Genomic DNA, 24,575 nt, shown 5'->3' with positions numbered 1-24,575 from the left:
TGACATATGTGGCTGTGCAAACCCAGTCCTTCCCTCATTGCTGGTCTGTCAACCAGCCAGCTGTCAACGTGTCCCAGAGAGATCTCAGAGGGGAAACACCTGTGTCTGAAACACTCGGAACAGGAAGTTCTCAGGGTTAACCAACCACATAAACGTGTCTCTACCATGCTTTAAGCTGGTTACGTTCTGTGCCTTTTTGAGTGTAAATTTGTTGTAGCAGAAGCTTTTATATGAACTTAACCCTGTTATGCATGTTGCTGAACTATTCATTTGTCTTCGTAATCTTTCATCAAAATATTCAAACTCTTCAGGTCCCACACTGCTTTTTGTTCTCGTTGAATATCCTGTTTTGGAGATACGTCACGTTGCTGGGTTTCGAACACCTTTCATGGTTGCTTTAAACATTTAGCCTTTTGCTCAACATTGCAGAGTCTTTCTTCAGTAGATAAAAGCATTCGTGTAGTTGTGGTTTGAAATGTTTGCATAGAAGAACAGAGTATGAGTGGCAGTAGCCTTGATAGCTTATTTGTTTACAGCCTAGCAGGTTTTAATGTAGGTTTTAGTGTGAGAACTACATGGAGGTGGAGGGAGCAGAGGGTAAGAGAGACTGTAAACATCTTGATGCCCTGTGATGAGTCATGAGCACATTGTAGGATCTGCAGTTTTTCTTAATTTAGCTGTGGCTTTTCCACTTGAAATTTCCCATTGAGGGCCCTGCCCTTGGACTCCGCTTTGCTCCATATCAGGAAAAAACTGCAAAGGCCAGACCAAAGCCTTTTATCTACAGCTCTAAAACTTTACTGGTCTGGATGGCTCATTTGAATGGTATTTCAAGATTTTTATTTATAATGTTCATTAAAAAGTACTATGACTCTTCTATGGCTTGTGTACTCGGATGTACAGTGGCCCCAAAAGTATTTGGACACTTAAACTAAAATGTATAGGTTGAGTGAGTTTTTTTTTTTTTAAATTTTTTTAAGAAATTAAGTTTTATTCAGCATTGGTTGATAAAAAGTGACAGAAATATTTTGTAAAACCTAAACTTTATTCTGTGAAATGTATTGACTGAAAAGTGTATGTGTTCCACGTGTTTATCTGCTCATATTACTCGTCTTGTGCTGACTGTGTGGTTTGGGAGCTTAAAATCGTTGCTTCGCTTAGTGACACACATACACGGACTACTGATTAACCTGATGGTGTGAGATATTCTGTAATCCACCTGGGATCCTTTCACTTGGGCTTATAGCTTGTCATGACTGACGAGGGCGAACACTGTGTTTGGAGTCGAGGGATTATTATAACACTAACTCTCATTACATTCCTTCTGACAGAGGTGCACTTTGAGATGAAATTTCAGCTGTGAATTGCATCTTTTCACCGTACCCCCATCAGGTTGTTCATGCCTGTTTGCATTCATTGTGATCCAGCACACATGCTTCACAGGCATGAACAAGTCAGGCGCGCTGCTCTAGTTCCTTCCCAAACACGATGACCTTTGTGACCCTCGCACACTGTAGATAGAACCGTGATGCCTTTGAAACATGAGAACGAAAGCCATTTTGTGTGTTATCTGGTTCATGGTACCATCCTTCACATGCCTATGTGCTCATCCTGTTAACTGCTCAGGATAAATCAAGTTTTAGAGTTCAGTAATGGTCTTTATCAAAGACCTTTGAAGTGAAAACTTTATAAGCTCCCTTCTCTTCTCACAATCATATTGAGATTTGTAAGGCATGGGTTAACCTTTAACCAGGCTCTCTCCTCCATGAAGATAAATCATGCAATCCGGGTCAGGTGTGGCCTTGCACCGACCACAGAAATATTCATATTGTGCCTGAGCGCTCCAGAGCTGTTGGTAATTTTCATGAATATATTGTCTCCATAGGGGCGGTGGTTGGAAAATCAATGATTGATTGAAAACAATATTTGTAAGATCTCTTCACAAATGCACATTTGTGACTATGTGCTGCACTTACACTATGTACTCTGTCAATTGAAACAGTTTAGACTACATTCAAGCAGGTGCTGTTTTCCAGTTGAATGAAATAATGTTTCAGAAATGTGATGTTACTAAATTTATTACAAAACATACTACTGCAAAATGGGATGCAGCTTGAGGGAAAAAAATGTGTTGGTATTTACAGTCAGTGCACACTCATACTAGTTTTACTTGAGGAGTTAGAAGAGTCACAGTTGATAGGCTCTTGCACCCTATTATAGGAAGGCATGTTTAGGAATTTTATCACATGTTGATGTTAGCGATATCGCAGTAGAGTGTGTGAAACTCAGTCCTGGCATGTTTCAGAGAGTTCAGCATCAGTATGCCTACTACACCTCATTACAGCACCTAATTTCCCAGACATGGCAGTTGTTTCCAGACGTGGAGTGACTCAGTTAAAAAAACAAGTCATTTACTATGTAAGACATGCGGTTGTAAGCTATATGTATATATTCTGTAATTGGAAAAGAATAGATTTATGATGTCATTAGAATTAGATTTGTTGTCATAGATATTGAACACATCAAATTGTTAAGCAATTGTCCTTAAATATGTTCAGAAATTGTTCTAGATACATTTAACCATTACTCAGACCTAAGTCATCCAAGATGTTCATGTCTTTCTTTCTTCAGTCGAGAAGAAATTAAGGTTTTTGAGGAAAACATTCCAAGAGTTTTCTCCATATAGTGGACTTCAATGGCAGCCAATGGGTTGAAGGTCCAAATTGCAGTTTTCAAGGGCACTACACAATCCCAGCTGAGGAATAAGGGTCTTATCTAGCTAAACGATTGGCCACTTCCTAAAAAAATGAAAAATTATACACTTTTTAACCACAACCTCGACTTCACGCATTATGTAATTACGTTGGAAAGGTCACTTGTGACGTAGGTGGAAGCACCGACCCAGTGTTTACAAAGCAAAGAATGTCAAACTCCCCCTTTACAAAAAAAGGTGAAAAAACGATGTTGGATGATTTTGAAGTTGGAGGAGAAAATGAGATGGAGTTTTTCACCCTAGCCTATACCTTTCTGAACTGAAGTACACCATCATAGAACTAACCATGTGTGTCCTTTCCAACGTGATCACGCTGCATGTGCTTTGCAGAGCTAGTGCAAGATGAGCATTTGTGGTTAAAAAGTATATACATTTGAATTTTTTGTGAAATGACCAATGGTTTTGCTAGATGAGATCCTTACTCCTCGGCTGGGATTGTGTAGAGCCCTTTGAAGCTGCACTGAAACTGCAGTCCACTACATTGGAAAAAGTCCTGGAATGATTTCCTCAGAAACCTTAATTTCTTTGCAGCTGAAGAAAGAAAGACATGAACATCTTGGATGACATGGAGGTGAGTAAATCATCAAGTGAACTGATCCTTTAAATGAATATACACTGTCGTCCAAAGGTTTGGGATCAGTAAAAAGTTTTTTTTTTTTTTTTTTTTTTTTTTTTTTTTTTGATGGGAATGAACACTTTTATTCAGCAAGAATGCATTAAATTGATCAAAAGTTGCAGTAAAGGAATTTGCAAAACTGTCCTATTTGGGAAAAATGCTGTTCTTTTGAATCCTGTAGAAGGTTATTGCCATTATCTCAAAAATATTAAGCACCACAACTATTTCCATCGTTAATATAATAACAAGAAATGTTTCTTGAGCAGCAAATCAGCATTTTATAATGATTTGAAGGATCATGTGGCACTTAAGATTAGAGTAATGGCTTCTGCAAATTCAGATTTGCCCTGACAGGAATAAATTACTTTAAAATATGCTCAAATAGAAAACGTATTTTTACGTTTTTTTGGTTTTTGACTTCTTTCAAAAACAGCCGATCACATCTTCTTGAACGTTAATATACAAGACGCTAAAAAGGGTTCAGTTCGATGCAAAAATAGCAAAACCTCCTGCCCCTGAGTACTTAATGACTAAAATGCCCATCCCTATTATGGGTATGTCTGTATACACTCCCAGTGGATCAGCATTAACGCTGGCCTAAGGTTATTTGTCCTTTTGCCCTTCCCTAAGGTAACCGCTGGTACTTCATAATTATGGCTGTGATGTGTGGAATGAATGGGTGTGGTGACACTGTGCATGAAACTGTCATGTCTGTTCAGCAGCTGGCCATTGTGCCAAATGGTCTGAGCCTGAACGGTGTGTTTGTGTGCACAGATACGTTGTGTGTTAACCTCACCCCATGACTTGCATTTGAGCCATGCAAGATAATGAAGTGATGTTGTCATACTCAGTCATAGCTGCGATGTTGTAATAGGCTGTCTTGTCCTTTCAGTATTTTCCTTAGGGAACAAAAGGGATTCCAAACTGTTTGCTTCATGCTCAGGTTTCTCCTTAAAGGTTAGATTTCAATATAATCTTATGAAATGCTCAAATGAACCTAATATAGTACATTATTGAAGTTTTTTTTTAATTTTGTTGCATTGATTAAGTCAAACTTTCTTGAATGCCTGGTGACCTAGGGACCTCCAGGGTTGTGGACCATTCAGAAATGAGCTTAGAATGCTAAATTCCTGAATTTGAATGTTTTGAACTGATGTAACAACATTTGTATTGGAATTTAAGTAAGCTGAATTAAAATTTGAAACAAATGTATACTATAATTTTTAACTAGAAAAGTTGAAATGTTGCTTGATGGACTTTGGCTCCAGAAGTTTAAGCAGGGTCCTTGAGAGGACTACTGAATTTATAATGACTGATTGTTTAAAACACATTTCTTTGAGTGGGACAGTTCGAGCGGTGAGACGGCCAAATGTAGGCTGTCGGACTTGGAAATCAGAAACTGCTCTTTGTGTTTTGTTAGAAAAAGTCTGATTGTTGCTGATCACGGACTTCTGAAGAAGTGGAAAACAATGAAAACAGGAAGGCCTGTCATCTGTATTTTGGCAGCATCCTCAAGGATTGTTATGCAAGCCATTTCCAGTGGATGTGGTGTTGAAAATTAAATATCAGCATCTCTAATTGACTGCTCAACTGCCTTGACTTATCAGAGGAAAAAATAGATAGAGGAAAACATTTCAGATCATATCTTAACACACATTCAAAACTAAGAGCACTCTAGACTAGACATGCATAATATATTGGTACCAATTTGATTACAAGCTGATTTTAAAAATTCTAACACTAAAATTTACTTTCTAATCTAATACTAAATTTGCTGTAATTTTGAATTTGTTTAGACAAAATACTATATAATTTTAATAATTAATTTTTTTAAATGAATTTTTAATGGACAGTTCAGTTAGAAAGAAAAGAAAGAATAAGAAAGAGTGGAAGTGGCTGTGTCATCACTGTTCCATCCTCCATCCTCTCAGCATTGGATAGAGACAGGAAACCTTGTGGGAACCCCCTGTCCCACGCTTAGAAGCATAACCTGCCCTTATAAGGCATTGTGGGTATTCTAAGATCTCGGAGGAGGAGACTTCAGGCCATAGCGTTGCCAGCCCAGCTGATGTTTGAAAGCAATGGGAGATCCAGCTGGCTCTAAGCAGCGGCGCTGTGCTGTTCTGTTCTTCCAGGCCAGTCCTGGAAAACACAGGGCCACTTGGGGGTTGGGTACAGGGCTTTTGCATGAGTAGGATGTTTGGAGTTCCTCTGACGAGTACAGTCTTGTCCACTTGTACCTCATTGCAACAACTCTGGTGAGAAATATTAAGGCTTGGATGAAGTAATGCTTGTCCTTTCCTCTCCTCCTCCCTCTTAACCTATTGGATGTGGAAGAAGTGGGTGTGTCTCTGGTGGTTTTGGGTCCCACCTCCTAACATGTTGCTCCACCCACTAGAGCTAGAAAGAGAGAGAAAAAATGGTTGATGTCGTTTCACTAGAGATTTCTCATGAAAGCCGAAGGGAATGCCAGTTTTTGCCCCCATCTGCCAAACATTTTTTCAAATATTTGATAAGTATTTCTAATATGTTTATGCTTTTTTTTTTTTGTATGGTATTTTTTTAAATGTATAGAGTGGAAAAATGTGCATCCTTTTATATAAAGAACACTGAATCCATGGGTTTTCCTAAGCATTTGAATGATTGATGTCCCATGGACTTGAGCCCGGTTTTGTGTTTTGGATGGGAAAACGCAAAACCAGTGTTTCTTTTCCAGAAAACACATCATTTCAGAGCCTCCAGGTTGTCTGGAAATATGTAAGCCCTGTTCAGTGGAGCGAGCAGACACTCACACCACCATGTGAGGTACTGTTTGACTCAAAAAAAGCCCAGATGAAGAAGGGATGAGAGGAAACGAAAGAGGTAAAGCAGTGAGTTTCACTCTCTCTCAGTCAACATACAACTTCCTGACTTGCACGTTGCCACAGTGACCTTGTTTAGTTATATCACAACATTGATTACTACATTGTGGTGTGACAACGATGAGTTTCCCCATCTTTACCTCTCGCTCTCTTGCTGTCCCCAGTCCTGTGCTGACTGTTTAACGCCCACATTACATTCTTCTCTTCTGACATCACACACTCTCAGCTCCCCCCCCCCCCTCATGTACTGCCTTTCAAATATCAGGTCTCATAAGTCCCTTTCTTGGTTTATTTTCCCTGTATGTCTCTACTTACCTCTGCAGGCCTTATAAATGTGGAATTGTTCACAAACCGGTCCTCATCTCTTTCTCATCTTCCACTTCCCTTGATGCTTTGGGCCATCTCCCAGTTTCAGGCTTTTCTCACCGCTCCCATTGCTCAAGGCCCTGACACATTAGTAAACAAAGAAGGACTTATTGTAGTTGTGTTTTCACTACAACCATATTCACAGGGACAGTCTTAAAGAGAGAACCCAAAATTGTCTCCCTGATGTCGATTCAAACATGTTTGACTTTCTTTCCTGCATGCATTTCTGAAGATTATTCTGGCAATTAGGGGTGAATGGAAACTAGGCCTTGACAAAAATGAAAAAAGGTGGAAGTTATATGGTCCATATGACTCATACTCCATATTCTAAGTCTTCTGAAGTCATTCAGTAGCTTTCTGTTAGAAACAGACCAACAACTGAATTGATTATTCATAGAAAATCTTAACATTCACCCTAGAACTTTCTTGCAGGTTCATCAGAGCAATCCAGTTTGTGAATGAATCATTTTTGTGAGTCAGATCCTTTCAGTGAATTGATTGATTTAGTTCACAAAGAGTTCACAGTTTGAATGATTCATTCACTTGATTTTAATTCAGTGATCCTGTTTCAACAATCAACAGTCCATTTTAGGGGAACTTTGCAAATAAACAGTGACTTAAATTAGGTCTGTTTGTTGCATAAACATACTGCATGGCTTCAGAAGGCACATAATATTATGCATAACTCATACTTTTATTATTCTTTTGGGGGTTTTGGGTCTTTTTGAAGCTTGAAAGTTCCAGTCCCCATTGACTGTTATTGCATTTAAAAAAAAGGCAACTCGAACATTCTTCTATTCAATCCATTTTTGGGTGAACTATCCCTTTAAGTCATGAACAAATACAAAAAAATGAAAGGAGGAACACAAAAAAGCAAACAACAGCCTTCTAGAAGTGAAAAGTTATTTTAATTGTCAACTAGAGCAGAGAGGAAGTATGTTTCAAATTGTAACTCTACCATTTAAACCCAAAAAGAAAAGGGCTTTGAAGTTCATTCATTACACTCAGGATCTCCTCTTTGTCTTTTCTTAACCTCAACGCTGATCAGTGGAATAATTTTGTTGAAGAGTAACACACCAATCAAAGTTCATAGCTTTGATCTTTGGTCCCTCTGAACCGTCCTCTACCCGACACAACAGTTTCTACAAATAGACCTGTCCTGGTCTGCGAGTATAAATAGGTCTGTGACAGAGTAGGCGGAGAGAAGGAGGGAGGGGCTGAGAGAGAGAGAGAGAGAGAGAGAGTAGAGGAGGTGGGAACGGAATGACTACGTACAATAACCAAACATTTTCATAAGTCTCATTACACATAATTTGAATTAAAATGCCTTTCGCCCACATCATTAAGTCCTTACCAGGATCCAATTTCAAATAAATAATGTGGACAGAAGATTGTGGTCGAGAACAAAAGGGATTGAAAATAGATTTGTTTGTGCACGGGTTAATTGACTTCTTCTAAAGCACTGGCTGGAGACCCAGAGGAGGCGAACATAGAGGAGTCCAGTGACTGAACTATGACTCCTCTCTGATTCGTCAGCAGTGGGCGGAACATGTGCCGGGCAGCATGCTCAGACTTCTCATTAAAGAAAAAAGAAAAAATATATTAAATTTCATTTACATTATTAAATGTTTTCCCAGTGTTTCAGCCTTAAGAGAAATGTTTTGGTGTACAACTCTCACACCATTTGCATACTATCCATCCTGTATGTTCTGCAAGATTAGAGTTTGTACATCCTGGATAACAGTATCATCCTTAAAAAGGTGCCGGATGGATTATCCTATTATTTTAGACGGCTTTTTGAAGTGCGTGTCCATAATTGGTTTATTGCCCCAGTAAGTTATTGTAAGTTATTTTAAGTTATTGTTAAGGAATAATACATTTAGCTACATACCATTGTTTACATAAAAATGCAAACCATTAGGTATTAGGACATTTCAGATGGATCAAAGTGACCCTGATCAAACAATGGGATGATTTAAAAACCAATCTTTATTTATCATGTTTCTTAGACAACCATTGTAATCCATTGATGGCAGCCGCTTGTCATAAATTCATAAAGTTTTTACTAGTACACACACACTGCTAGAAAGGTGTGTGCACAATGAGCAGATTGCAACCAAAGCTATAATGCCCGACCTTTGACATACTTCTGACTTTCCCTGTGCTCCTTACACCCTAACCCTGTAATGTCAGTGTTCCCAGAGAGAAAGAGAGAGCAGCTCACACCGTCTGGAAAATATTACTCCGATTCCAACATCTCTGATTATGTTGGCATAAGTGGGAAAGGGAGCGAGCGAAAATGAGAGATTGATAGGACAGAAAGAACAGAGGAGGATTTATACGACTCGCATTGTGTTGTAATGCTGCACGCCTATATTTTGCAACTTTTTTAAAATCCAGAGCATTCCTCTAAGCTTCTCTGTGCACAATTGTTATTTGGAGTGTCCAGTAGAGGGCACTGCTCTGTTTATGGGCAGTAGTAGTGACCTTGGTAAAGGTTTTACCTGAGTCGTGTGTGTGTGGACTGAACAGGTGGTGTGTTGTGCTCTTACTGGGTGGAGAGGAGAAAATGGGGTGTCTTAATACATGAACTCTTTGTCATACACCCAAAAGACTCCCTAAGTGCTGATGCACACGTTTTTCAAAGATTTTTGGTGATTATTTTCAGAGCGCTTTCATAAGACTTTCTCAGCTGTGATAATATTGCAGTTTTCTTCTCATTTTATCATTCTTTCTATCTGTTTCTGTATCTGTTTATCAAACTGATGCTACAGTTGTAAATCAACTGTATGTTAAGGTGATACATCTGTGACATCAGGTGATAAACTCATAAAGCATACCACCATAAGTGAGTGTGACCTGTGCTCTGTGAAGTGCTTTTGGCCCATTTTTCTTCCTCAGGCAACTGAGCCAAGTTTAAGTGCATCAATCTTACCTCCTTGACGGATGCCTATCGGAAATCTGCCTCAAATCTGCTTCAGCATGCACTGGGGCAGCGGGAAAGGAGGAGGAAAATTCTCTTGGCGTAATCACCAGCTACATTTCATCCAACATACAATGCTAGTTACAGAGAGAGATCCCAATCCCAATTCTCTGGTTCCTCGAGTCTGTCAGCACAAGCTGGAGTGTTCATGTGCTGTTTCTTGCATATTTTTTTTTGTTTTGTTTGTAATATTTGCTAAAAGAGGCACAGGCTGGTGTTTAAGGACAGGCACATGCAGGGCTACTACAGAGGAAAGTAGCTGTAAATCCTATTGCAGGAGGACAGAGCAAGCGAGTCGAGGGAGCTAGAGAGGGGGAGTGTGTCATTTTTCAGAAGGACTGACTCGTGCCTCTGCAGGCAGCGAGGGGGGAGAGAGGGAGTGAGAAAGAGACGCAGGGAAGGAGAGGAAAGTTAAAGCTGAAGAAATGGCAACTGGGACGCTCCCACACATGGTACAGAAGAAGTTGAAATAATAACAAACTCGGCACACTTTTTTAAACGAGTGTTTTGGAAATACTTAAAATTCATATACAGTACTTACAGCAACAAGCTGGGAAGATTGGAAAGATGAAGTATCGAGGCATGGTAAGAACCACAGCATGCTCCATACTAAACAAAAGCAGCTGGGAGGTTTCTGCAATGTCAGTCAGGGTCTTATGAAAGTGAAATATGTGGTTCTGGACCAAAGCTGTCAATGTATTTTGTGTTTAGATTATGTAATGATTTGCTAGCACAGCTGGAATGCAAGGTTTACAGGGAGTCATGGATTTTGTATGAATTTTGACCTGATTTTGTAGGCTTTCACAAAATGGATTTTTATAATATACTATACCAATAACTAGAGAGTAGGGTGGTCATTATAATTATCTATCTATCTGTCTATCTGTCATATACACGCATACATAGGTGGTGTGTGTGTATTTAAATATGTAATTCATAATTCACTACACAAACACACACACTCAGATATAAATAAATTAAATAAATACAAATTAAATCTCTTTGTGTTAGAATTATATAAATTTGGAATGTTATAAGAAAATTATTTTATACCAATTGTACTTTAACACTATATAGCCTATGTAATCTAAAAAATATAATAGTAGAATTATAGTATTTTATGTAGTATTTTTTTGTACCGGAGGAGTTACACTGAAACGCTTTTTAAGTTTATATTTGTATAAAATTCAGTATATTACGAAATATTCTGTAAACCGCAATTATGCATTACCTATTGACTAGGTTCATAAGAATGAGTTACTTCAGCTGTGCAGGCATGAATATCAGCTGATCTCTAATCGCTCGTGGTATATAGTGAAATAGTAATATAAATAGTGGAAGTCACTTTTTATGGAAAAAAGGATTTGGAGTTTGTCTATCCTATCAGGCGCTGATCCTATCTTGGGACCCTCTTTCATGCTGGACATTCTGACTATCAGTTTCTGTGTTTATGCCATAGTGCCATCTCACAGTGAAGCAATCTCTGGCTTTGAACCAGCAGCAGTCACTGTTGAATTCCAGGCTGAGTGAGTGAGAGAGATAATGAAACTGGCGTCTGTCATCGGGCCATTCCACCCGGCTACATTTCTTCCTGTCTCTGTCATCCGCGACCGTCCTCCAAAAGCCAACAGAAACGTCAAGAACAAGCACTCAAGATTAAAACCTCATCGTATGAGCTTTAGGCTTCTGAGGCCTTTCACCTTCCACCCATTCATTGTCGTGATACGCTACGAGTGTCGTTTGCAGAGCATCATTTCACATTCAAATAAACACACCTTGCGCTCAGCGATACTTTAGATGTGATCGAATTTCGGCACTTTTCATCATAGGCAAATAACTGCAGAAGTCTGATGAATGGCTGACAATAGATTTATGGTATCTGGTGCAGTTTCGCTCGAGATTCCACTGAATTGCTAAACAGCTGCACCGCTCACAGGAAGAGCCAGATCTCAGACAGAGGAAATGAAGTTTACATAATGATATGCTGCTCGGAACGACTGAGGAGATGTGAGGAGACCCTGTCCTGAGATATTAGGAAAGGCCATAGCTATAAATTTATGTGATTTCGTGAGAGACACTGTAAGAATGAAATACTGTGGCGGTCCAGTAAGCAGTTTACACTTCTCCCTACTTGTGCTCTTCAAATGCCCTCTGGACATGAATGCCTTGCATTGTCTGGACAGGCTGGAATGAAGGATAACTGGTCATTTTATATCTTCTCCAAGTCAAAAAGTATGTATGAGAAGTTCAGCATGTGGAGGGGGTGCAAATCTTCACCTGTTTTGGCAGAGCCAGTCACACCTGTCTGTCAACTTTCCAAACCAACACAGCCCCTTTAACACTCAGCAGACTGGCGTGAATTACAATGCCACCCATGGAATCTCTCGCCATCTGTGTGGCGGTAATTAAAGGAGCATTGTAAGACATTTTCTTTTGAAGATTTATTGATGAATATAGTTTAATTAGAGTTTGTTTTAAGTACTTACAAGTTTCTCATTGTCAGTTTCATGACTGAGCAATAGCAGGCTTGCAAAGTAGGGGCAAAAAGGTTGCATTACATTTGGAGAAGTGCTAAAAATGTTTTTCCCCCTGACCATCTGCATGAAACAAAGCAGCAGGAGTCTGATCTTTTTACACTTCTCTTCAAAAACTCTTCAAAAACACCCCTTGTTCTTTCCTGAGGAAAGAAGAGAGAGGTAACAAGTGAGCCAGATGACTCAATTAGGATGGAAACAGTTGGTAACCTCAAAAGCTTAAAATCATAAGCAAGCAGACAAGATGTGCTTTTCTTTTCCACCATTCTCCACTCCTGAGAAGGGGAGGAGCACGTGACTATGCTCTGGATATCTAGGAATGTGCCCTTTATCCACTGCCTTAATTAATTACGAAAAAATGCACAATACATTCTTCTCTTCTTCATCATCCTCCGGTTATATCTGGAGTTGATAACTGGACAGAATTGCTGACTTGTCCTTAGAGAAATGAAATACTGTGGTTTTTTGCACATTCAAAAATCAATCTTTGTAATCAAAGCTCTGGTCCCTATTCATCTGTTTCCGAAGACTGCTATGTCTTCTTGCAATGTGAGAAGTGCTGACGAAGGCAGCTTGACTCGGCAGATCTCCCTGACACAGCTCTGCTCACAAGAGCCCTGCGAACCAGTAGGATGTTAGAAGGTCATGCGAAAGGCAATTATTGTTCACAAAGAACAAACTGCTCCCTCTTTGATCTTTCTTTTTCAGAGGAGGTTAGAGAGAAATCGAGAGTGAATAATTTGCCCACGGTCGTGTCTACTGGTTTTCAGTCCGTTGTTTGCAGAGCAGGATTTGGAAAAAGTGAGCACATGGCAAAGGCGCATAGCTTGCCATATAGACCTGCATGCATGGGGAAGGAGACCAGGACCAGGGGTGGGAAAGAAAGATCAGGAAAGCAAATCTATTAAGAAGAACAATGCCATAATAGAACCTGTTTCTGGAGAAAGTACCATAGGAAGGGGTCCTGGGGGGGGACAAGGGTCTGCATTCTGATTTATAGCATTTATTGCTCTAAATGAATGGTTAGATTTGTTTATATTGGCTTTTAGTGGCTCTGTGTTTTACGTCTAGCTGATGCAGAGATAATATTTGCTAGCGTGCACAAAGAACCGTCAGACAACTCTGAATCCAAATATCCTTATGACCTTGATTTCCAATTAGATTAGCTTCAATATTTTATTGTACAAGCTTATTTCCTGCATTTTTACATTTAAAATTACATGACCTTTGCAGTCATCTAACGCTCCCATAAAGGGATAGTTCACCCAAAATTGAAAATTGTCATTAACTACTCACCCTCATGTTGTTCCAAACCCATAAGACCTTTGTTCATCTTCAGAAGACAAATTACTACAAACAAGGGTGTGTGAGTGTGTATAGAACTGTTTTGTCAGTTGGTGGCCATAACATAAAAATAATTATCTCCTCAAAAAGTAAATATTTAATCAAAGTAAAAGCTGTCTGCATTATGCAAGTGTTGGAGATCTGTATTATACAAGAGTCTTGAAGTAAGTACAGTAGCTCCAGTGGAAGTGATCTGTTAAAGGGCAGGACATATTATGCTTGAGCTGGCCAGCAAATGATGTAATGGTCTGTCTAGCCAGGGTGTTTAGTTTTGATTACGACTCCACCACCATTTATTAACTGTCAGTTCTGTGTGACTGCAGTATAATATGCACGCAAATTAAGAGAGACAAACAAGTACATGTGATTAAGAAAAGTGTGCAGTATGTTCACTGGACACTTTTCTGATTTGGTCTTCAAATCTGATCTGTGGGTCTGAGTGTCTGCACTCTTATTTGTTTAAATCAAATATGTACACTACTGTTCAAAAGGTTGGGGTTAATAAGATTTGTTTTTAAAGGTTTTTGAACGAAGTCTCTTGTTCAAGGATGTATTTATTTGATCAAAATACAGTGAAAACTTTTATTAATTTCAAATAATATTTTTGTGGAAACCATATTCTTTCCCAAGATTCTTTGATGAATAAAAAAAGTATCTTTACTGTCACTTTATCAACTGAATGCATACTTGCTAAATAAAAGCATTAATTTATTTTAATTAATTTCTCCTACTGACCCCAAACTTTTAAATGGTAGTGTATGTTCAGTATAACCTATATAAATATTAAAACAGGTTGAAAAATATCCATACATTTAGACTGAAAGAGGGACTCTATCATATCTTGAGAAAATAATAGAAATAAAATTAATAATATAAAGAAAATAATTTAGTAACTTTTTTTTTTTTTTTTTTTTTTTTATACTAGAGCCAGTAATTAACCACATAGCTATGCACTATCCACTCTAATCACCTTGGCACTGCTTATATTTGTAATATGTTTTCATGACATCAAATAAGCGTTTCGTTCTAAATGACAAAAACACTTGAATTTTGATCTGGCTACATTGCAGGGCTCGACAGTGCGAGCATTTCACTCGCATTTGCGACTAAAAATAATTCGACTAAAAATAATGTGCGAACTGGAAAATGTATTTAGGAGCACAAGTGCGAATACAAAACAAAATACAAAACAGCCTAACTTATACAGTAGCCTATAACAAACGTATTAATTTATTCTGTTTATTTATGGAAAAATCGGGATGCAGCCTCATATGATTTACTTTAGAACTTTAAAAAGGCAACGGTTTAATTTAAATGAGCACAGATGAGAAGAAAAGCGGAGCGAGTTAAAGTGAAGACGCGCTGAATGACGCACATTCGCCACTAGAGGGCGCTGCCGTTACCCCGGTAACCCAGCAAACAAATCAGCTGCGCTACTTTCCTAAAACTGTAAATAATGTTTCACACTCACAGTCATTTAGATATTTATATTCGCTTTAGTCTTCACAATAGCATCAAATAATTCTTACTTAAAGACTTAATGAGCTATTTATTTTCAAACATTTTTTCTAAGCTAAAACATGGCCCATCCACTGATCTATAATAGAGAGCAGCGGGCCTATCTATATATCAACGACTGATTCGTTATTATTGTTCAGTAACACAAGTTACATTAGTTAACATGAAAAAAACAATGACTGCATTTATTAATAATGCTATCTTAATTTCAACTTTTAATAATACATTATAAAATCAAAAGTTGCCTTAATATAATTCAATGGAGCTAACATTAACTAACATAGTTGTATTTTTTATTAATCAACATTAACAAAGAATATTAACTACTGCAACAATTAGCTATTGCACATTTTTAGTTAATGTTAACCTGCTTTAACTAATGTTAATAAATGGGACTTACTTATATTGTTCTTTCGTTCATTTGAACAATCTTTTGCACTCTAATCTTGAAACACTTGTTTACTTTATATTTTTATGTATTTTTTATAAAAGTCTTTTAGTAAACTATCTTTAATAAAGTTATTTAACCTGTTAGGAGGACAACACTTTTTTTCACTTAGAAATTATATATTGTGATTTAAAAACAAAATCATATACCGTGACAAAAGCTTCAATGATTATTGTGAAAATTTTATACCGACACAGTTTAATAGGATTATAACTAATTACATAATTAGCCTATTAAATAGTGTCTGAAGTAAAATTATTTAAAAACCTTATGTACTTTCTGTATTCTGATAAATTAAATAATTGTGCTTGTAAATGTCTCTTTGTATCCCCTTATTAAGCTAAAACACCTAATTTGAAAAAATTGCATTGCGCCCCTAAATTTTTTGACTTAGGAGCACATGTGCTCCTTGGGGAAAAGGTAAGCGTCAAGCCCTGCATTGCATTTAAATGTGGTTTGTGTCTGATTTGTGGAAACCAGATTCCATGTGGTTGTTTGCAGATTGCACAAAACCAGATTTGAGCTGGATATCCAAAACCGGCCTAATAGTGAACGAGAGCGCAACGCACGGCCATGTTAGACTTTCAGAGATGGTGCGGCTCTGTTGGTGCATTCAGCAGGCTGACGGATTGGGAATGAAGTCACTTCCTGGCACTACACTTGTCAACTGTTCCTGCTCGCTTGTTATGTTATTCTTTCAGCTTGTTTTTTCCCCACCGTTAGCCTCCCTCGCTCTTGGTTCTGTTGTAGTTGGTGTGCATCAACTTAATTAAAGTGCTTGCTCAGGTGTGCTGTATCTGTCTCTCTCTCTCTGTCTCTCCCTCCAGGGGACGGCTGCTGCTGTGTCAATAGCAAAACAACAGCCATAGCAGCTGGTGCATTCACACAATGTGATTGTGTGTGTTTCGATGCATAATCACGCATTTGTTCATCTGAGTGTGTGTGTGAGTGGGTGTAAGTGCGCTTTTCTGTTTCAAGCTAGGAAACGTCACCCATAGTCCTCTTTGATCAGGATTACAGACATCAGATGACAAGTGACCTGCTAGAACTTACATTTGTGTGTCTTACTAGTTAAAGAGCATCTCTGGACGAGGTTAGACAGCTAAAGTTGTTTCGACACCATGGATTTGTCAAACATTGGGAATCTAATGCGGAAAACGCAGGCCTCCATTGTGGAGAAGAGTTATCTCTTTAAAAATACAGATCTGGTAATAGATGTGAGTATGACTGTGTTTCTGCTGTACCAGCACACTTGGGTTTGGGTGGAGTTTGCACTGATGGAGTTTGTGTTAAGATGTGGTTTAAGTGTGAAAATTAATGGTTTACGGTGTCTTGTTTGTTTGTTAAAGTGGTGTAATCAAGCAAATGATGTAAAACAGCATTTTACCCTTAGAAATAGTACTGTGGTGGTGCCATTAAGCAGTGATGGGAGCCGATGGTAATACTGTGGTATTTGAATATAGTACTTAATGATGATCGTATTTTTATACAACAGTGTAGCTATTGTGAAGCTATTGCGACTTGTGCTTTTTGGTTTAAATATATTCAAATTAAAACACCAAAAACTAAAATCAGTTGATTTAAATGCGTCACGGTCATATTAAATTATTTGAATTATTAAAAATAAAGGTCACAATGAAGCAAATTAGCATGTCAAATAAAATATCTAGTATTAACCAATCCAATATCACTTAATATTGATAAATAAAACAATTTCTAATATAGGCTAAAATCCAATATAGTGCCATTGTTTGTCAGAAGTTGGGTTTGTCAATGAAAACTCTTATTCTCACCAAGGTTGCATTTATTTGATCAAAAATACAGTGACGATTAATTTATTAAACCTTATTAAAACATTTTATTATTTAAAACAACTGCTTTCTATTTGAATATATTTTAAAATGTAATTTTTCACTTTTTTACTGTCAGCTTATGTGTCCTCGCTGAATGAAACTGTTAATTTCTTGCAAAAATATTTTTTACTGACCCCAAACTTTTGAACTGTGGTGTATCTTGCTTTCCTAGCTGTATAGTAATTGTAAGCAAGGTAAATGTCTAAAAATCTCTGTAGTATTATTGTGGTACCTTATCAAAAAAGTCATAGTGCTTTTAGAGTTTCAGAGTATTAATTGTAGCTTAAAAAGCACAAATCCACTGTTTTATATCGTGATATTTTGTCCTCAATGGTATTCAGTGAGAACTGTTTCATACGAATGCTTTAAAGTAAAAGCTGGGTTTCAAATGAGCTGAGCTCTGTGTGTGTTATGAAATGGGAGGGGTCATGATGGAGTGGTTGAGTTTATTCAAGGCTCTCCAGAGGGCCTTGACATACTGTGTGTGTTGCAGTGTTTATATATCACCTCACGCTGCTCTGTGTCTGGAGGGTGGAAGTGTGACTCTGTATCTCACTTCTGCTCTTTCTCTGCCAGGCTGTGGGCAGTGACGGAATCCGTGCCATGATGGAGAGCGCCCTGACAGCCAGGGACCGGGTGGGCGTGCAAGACTTTGTCCTGCTGGAGAACTACACCAGCGAGGTGGCATTCATCGAGAACCTCCGCAAACGCTTCAAGGAGAACCTAATTTATGTAAGAGCTGTTCTACCGGTTCTATTCACTCTTAAAGCTTAAAGCCCAGAGTATTGATCTGATCTCTTCCTCCCACAGACGTACATTGGCTCAGTGCTGGTGTCCATGAACCCCTACAAAGACCTGGAGATCTACACTAAACAGCACATGGAGCGATACAGGGGCGTCAATTTCTATGAAGTCTCACCTCACATGTAAGCCATCAGTAACAAGTTATTATTACCCAAAATTCTGCTCTCTTCTGTTACTCCGAATAATCCAATGGGATGGCTAATAGTTTCTAATGTTTTTTTTTTTTTGTTAAATAAGGAAAAATTGGCTGATTTGTCAAGCATGTAAACTCACATCCTTATGGTAGTTGTAGTCCTTATTTAGCAATAAGTTTTTTATAAGTTAGCATCACAGTTTTTTATTTTAAATAGAGCAGCTTCAGAACTCACATTTGAGGTAGTGGTTGGCTTGTCAAGGCTGATATATCGACCAATGTTTGCCATTTTTAATCATCGGCATCAGCAAGTTATTTTTTTGTTTTGTTTTGGTTTTTTTGGCCTGATGTGTCAGAAGCGGGACTTTTATTTTGACAGTGCTAAGAACACTACAGCTAATTGGATGTGGACAGGAGAGTTCACCTATCACTGCACACTGGATGAAATCCTTGATTTCAAACTATGCTGTACTATATCCAGTTATCTAGTTATTTATTTGGGAAAAAACAGTCTTACCAGAATTCTTTTTTTATTAATATTTTTAACAATTTCTTTACTTGTGAAAAATATTATAATATGATTACAGAATCATGAAGATTCCATCTAAAATGAATCTTTTTTTTATATTTTACATTTACAAGTTTACTTTTTTATTCACTTTTATTCATTTTCAAATGATTTATTTCTTAATTTTGTAAATATTATATTAAATATGCATTTCACAAAATTACTAAAACACCATAAAACCTGAGAAATTCCAGAGGAAACCAATGGCTCATAAAAACAAATTCTCTTCCATATTTTATGATCACCAAAATGTCAGTTTCTGTTGATTAGTCATTATTAAATGCAAATCGCATTAAATATTAGTATTAAATATGCAAAATGCCTAATCCACACTTTAATGTACTTGGTGGAGCTTGGTTATCTTTCGTGTTGTCTTCTGTTAGAGAAGAGGAAATTCCTTTGGAATATCTGTGAGGAATGTTGAGGACTATAAACTGAAGTTCTGCTACAATCATAACACTCATGGACCCTTATCTGTAAGGTTTATGTGTGTGTGTGTGTGGCAGCTTTCAGTTATCCGGAGGGATAAAGTGAAGGATAAAGTTATAGTTCACCCAAATCGGTCCGTACACCCGCTGTACCACTGTGTTCATCTTACACTGATAACAGACGCGTAAAAGTGATGAAAGCATCATCTCAGCTGAAAAAACACTGACCCTCTCTGGTGTAACTGCTCTTTCCTCATGAAAATCATTGGCAACGCCATCCTCACTGGGCTTTTCCACTGTTTACACAACAATGTTACTGACACCGGAATGTCCATTTAGGCTCTACCAAAGGAATGTGTTATTTTAATGCTACCAGAAAAGGAAGCAACCTTGCACATACATTATAAGACCTAGAGAGATTATTAGAAATATTAAGGGCTGCATTTTAATTGAATATGTGTACTGTAATAGAAATAATAACTTAATAGAATAACTAAATAGAAATAATAAATATTTTAAGTATTATAAATATTAATTTAATATTTTAATTGTACTTTTTTATTATTGTATTTTAATTTTATTATTTTATTTTGGTTCAATTTGAAGTTCATCCATAATCTTAATTTTTATATAAAATTTTTCATCTATAATGATATTTTTTATCTACTTATTATTGTTGTTGTTGTTGGTGTTGGTGTTGTTGTGTATTGGTTGTGTGTATTATTTATTATTGTGTGTAAAATTTTAATTAAAAAATTCTAATACAAAAATTAAGCAATAAGATTACTCTATTGCTTTTTTATTATTTTACTCTAACTTTTGTTTATAATTAATCTGTCATATTTATAAATTATTTTAATTTTCAGCATTTTAATTTAAATAAATTCTTGAATTCACTTAACCAAATACAATATTTAATTTATATAAGTTTTTTTTAATCTACTTAAATTAACATTTATTGTTGCTGTTGTATTTTTACATAATCTTTCTGTTTTGATCAATATAATTTATTAAAAATAATTGTAATTTGTTAAAATACATAACCAAGCACTTATGATGTTGACACATTCCCTATACAGTTATGCCGTGGCTGATAATGCGTATCGCTCCATGCGGACTGAGAGACGGGACCAGTGCATCCTCATCTCAGGTGAGAGTGGTGCTGGCAAGACCGAAGCCTCCAAAAAGGTTCTGCAGTACTACGCCGTCACCTGCCCTGCCAGTGACCACGTGCAGACCGTCAAAGATCGCCTGCTACAATCCAACCCTGTGCTGGAGGTAAACATGTACACAGCACATCTAACCCCACATGTTTCATGACATACAATTTCACTAATCTCCAAATGCCAGTGTATAGTGGGGAGATCAGTACGGGCTGTAATTGTTGCCCTGGACTGCTGTCACAGAGGAAAAATCTCCAAATGACTCTCAACGGTGCCAAGGAAAAGATGCCGAGTTTATTCTGAGCAGTTTGTAGTCCTGGTAAACCTCTCCAGTAATTATACGGCACTGTTATTATCTGTGCGATAAAGACTGGCGCATACATGAAGGACGTCTAAAAATGGGAAGGCCATCGGAAGCAGCACAGACGGCTGTTCTGCCAGATGTTTTGCAGATGTGGTGCTTCCCTGTAAACTAGCAGTGTGTGCACATCTAGTAAAGCGTGTGTATAATCACATTTGTCTAAAATTAAATAGCTTGTTTTTATGTACTTGTAATATTCAGCAATTTTCCTTCCCATCATTGTTTGTTTTTCTTCTCTCAGGCCTTTGGAAATGCGAAAACCTTACGAAATGACAATTCCAGTCGCTTTGGGAAATACATGGACATTCAGTTTGACTTCAAGGTTAGTTCACTCATATTATTATTACAATATTATTATCATTAAATGATCTTCAAACAAAGCTCACGTCTCAATTGCTGTGATCCACCTTCTGTCGATACACCTTTACCCTTACAATGCTCTCCTTGGTTTGGGGATTTGGCTGCATCCTCCTCCGTGTTTACGTGTTTGTGTGTGTCTGTGACATTATGCGTGTTTGCATGCGTGTCAGAAACCCGGTATTATCCCCTTTGCTTCTCCCTTTGGGTGTCCCCGTTGGCAGGGTGCTCCTGTAGGAGGTCACATCATTAACTACCTGTTGGAGAAATCACGTGTCGTGCACCAAAGCCACGGCGAGAGGAACTTCCACATCTTTTATCAGCTTATCGAGGGAGGAGAGGATGATCTGCTGAGGAGGCTGGGACTGGAAAAAAACGCCCAGCAGTACCAGTATCTGGTGAAGGTGAGAGACGGACCTCACACTCTTGTTATGATTACAGCAGATGTCTGAGGTCTGAAGAAAACTGTACGTTTAAGAAAGAGCTATTAACACACATGCTTCAGCCACAGGTCATGCTGGTCAAGTAGGCCATTCCGTTTCTGTCGTCTCGCGCCTCTCGCCACTAATAAATAAAGCCACCTAAAAAATAAATAGTAAAAAAATAAGTAATTATAACTTTGTGTCTTCTATTTGTGACTTTTTTTACACTTTAATCTCTGCTTCTGTCTTGCAATGTGACATTACATCTCTCAAAGTGGTTTTACAACCCCAATTCCAGAGAAGTTGGGACATTTTGTAAAATGCAATAAAATCAAGAATCTGTGATTTGTTCATTCTCTTTAACTTTTATTTAATTGACAAAAGTACAAAGAAAACTTTCCAAAGTTTTCACAGACCCAACATAAATGTATTTTGTAAATATGAACAAATTTTGATTTTGATGGCTGCAACACACTACAAAAAAAGTTGGGACAGAGGCACGTTTAACACCGTCACATCAACTTTCCTTTTAATTACAACGTTTCATTGTTTGGGAATTGAGGATACTAATTGTTTAAGTTTTGCAAGCAAAATTTTTGTCCAGTCTCACTTGGCGAAAACTGCCATCCACTGTGATTGTCGTTTTCTGATTTTCGTTTTTATGACTGGTCATATATTTTCACTAGGAGTTAGATCTGGACTGCAGGCAGGCCAGTCTAACACATTCACTTTGAGTCTACGAAACCATGCGGTTGTAGCACATGCAAAATGAGAGCTGGCATTGTCTTGATCTAATAACCATGGACTTCCCATGAAAGACATCATCTTGATGGCAGTATATTTCTCTGTACAATTCCAATATATGCCTCCATGTCAATAGTACCTTCACATATGCCAGTCACCCATGCTGTTTGCTCTTCGGCACCCCATATACGAAAGATGTTTGCTTTTGCTTCTGTTGCTGATGAAAGTCTGGATGGTTCCTTTGGTCTTTGGGACTGAGAACTCTAAATCCATTTTTCCCGGAAACAAGTTGATATGTGGACTCATCTGATCACAGCACACATTTTCACGGTCTTTTTGGCTATTTGAGATGAGCTCTGGCCCAGAGAACCCGGCAGCATCGCTGCATATAATTGATTGTATAGTTTTCTCCTAGGGTAACAGATATTCAAGCCAACGACAGCCTTTAAAATAACTTAAAATGCATTATATAAAACAGTGAGGCAATAATGATTGTTTAATTAATAATTATATAGTTTCATTGAATAACACTGTTAAAATACATAATGTAATACAAAATAAACAATTTATGTACGTTATATATTATTACAAATGCCTGTAAAGGGCGCCAAAGGCCTGGTAGTTGCTGCTGTTACACTGTTACAGGACTGTTACCATCCAGACTTTCATCAGCAACAGAAGCAAAAGCAAACATCTTTCATTGTTCATCTTTCATCAAGTCATTGTTTAATATTGACCAAACATTTAGGCTAATTCAAATATCCACTTAATCTTTCATTTTTGGCCACCTTTTTATGATAGAAATGCTTCAGCCTCTATAAGTTCTTCAACAAAAACACATGGACATCACAACTCTTACAAAAATTAACCATGGTTTTATCGTAGTAAAACTGCTTGGTCGTCTTTTGCTTTATTTCTGAATGCTTGAGACTATAAAATCAATCAGACAACTGTATTAATAAAATAATAGCCATAGGTAACTGTCTAGAGCTACAATTGCAATGTGTAATTAGGCTAATACAATTTAATTACCATTTATTTACTTTTATATTTTATTAGGTTTTTTTTTTTTTTACATCCATGACGTTTGGGGGAGGGTGCACAACAATACAATTCTGCTTAGGGCACCCATTTGGCCAGCAACGGCCCTGATTCTATAACATTTTTATTTTATTTAGCTTCGGTTGCAACTTTTTTTGTAGTGTGTTGCAGCCATCAAAATAAAAATTTGTTAATATTTACAAAATACATTTACGTTGGTCAGTGAAAACTTTGACAAAAGTACAAAGAAAACTTTTCCAATTTAAATAAAAGTTAAAGGGAATTAACAAATAAGATTCTTGATTTTATTGAATTTTACAAAATGTCCCAACTTCTCTGGAACTGGGGTTGTATATGTGAACCTGGACCACAAAAAGTCTTGTAAATTTTTGGAAATTAAGAGATATACATCATCTGAAAGCTGAATAAATAAGCTTTCCATTGATGTATGGTTTGTTAGAGATACAACTATTTGAACATCTGCAATCTGAGGGTGCAAAAAAAAAAAAATCTAAATATTGAGAAAATCGCCTTTAAAGTTGTCCAAATGAAGTTCTTAGCAATGCATATTACTAATAAAAAATATGTTTTGATATATTTACGGTAAGAAATTTACAAAATATCTTCATGGAACATGATCTTTACGTAATATCCTAATGATTTTTGGCATAAAAGAAAAATGGCTAATTTTTGACCCATACAATGTATTTTTGGCTATTGCTACAAATATACCCCAGCGACTTAAGACTGGTTTTGTGGTCCAGGGTCACATTGTGCAATTGCGACTTTATCATTATTGCAATTTTATATCGTTTATATCTTTTTTGTTATTGCGACGCCGACTTTATATTTCACAATTGCGAATTTAATTTTTTCCAATTTTTTTCTGCTTATAATATTTCTTAATTATATCTTAATTTTATATCTGTCATTATTGGCACTATTTATCTCATAGTTTCAACTATTTGCAACTTTATTTCTTGCAATTGCAAACTATCAAAATGTGACTTGATATTTCACATCATGACTGTTTTGCATTTTAGACTTTTTTTCACAATTACCTTTTTTATTGTACTTGAATGCATGCAGAAATGTCATTAATACTAAAAAATAAAAATAAAAACTGCAATAATATTTTACTTTTGTATGAGTATTCATCATACATTTTCCCACAAGTACGCAGGAATATCCCTCTGTTGCTTCCTCTCGCTCCCCTGGTGTTTAATAGAGGAAGTCAAGAGGAGCCCCTTCTCCCTTG

At 37.2% G+C, this 24,575-nt stretch overlaps 1 protein-coding gene across 4 annotated transcripts in view; it reads left to right on the top strand.

Annotated features, from left to right (window-relative positions):
- The window catches only part of LOC306851581 (unconventional myosin-Ic-like), a 40,722-nt gene that overhangs the window by 5,963 nt on the left and 10,184 nt on the right, over nt 1-24,575 (top strand). For 3 of the 4 annotated variants that reach the window (XM_079387930.1, XM_079387929.1, XM_079387932.1), the window contains 5 exons: nt 17,873-18,028; nt 18,107-18,222; nt 20,309-20,507; nt 20,995-21,075; nt 21,335-21,514. In XM_079387930.1, coding sequence (XP_079244056.1) covers nt 17,873-18,028; nt 18,107-18,222; nt 20,309-20,507; nt 20,995-21,075; nt 21,335-21,514 — 732 coding nt within the window. Of the gene's footprint in view, nt 1-9,882; nt 10,185-17,872; nt 18,029-18,106; nt 18,223-20,308; nt 20,508-20,994; nt 21,076-21,334; nt 21,515-24,575 lie in introns of those variants that run through there. The other variant, XM_079387931.1, reaches the window with a different exon arrangement.

This window comes from Barbus barbus (assembly GCF_936440315.1).
Source record: "Barbus barbus genome assembly, chromosome: 31".
Taxonomy (NCBI): domain Eukaryota; kingdom Metazoa; phylum Chordata; class Actinopteri; order Cypriniformes; family Cyprinidae; genus Barbus; species Barbus barbus.
The sequence above is the reverse complement of the archived record's forward strand: the minus strand, read 5'-3'. Positions and strand labels throughout refer to the sequence as shown.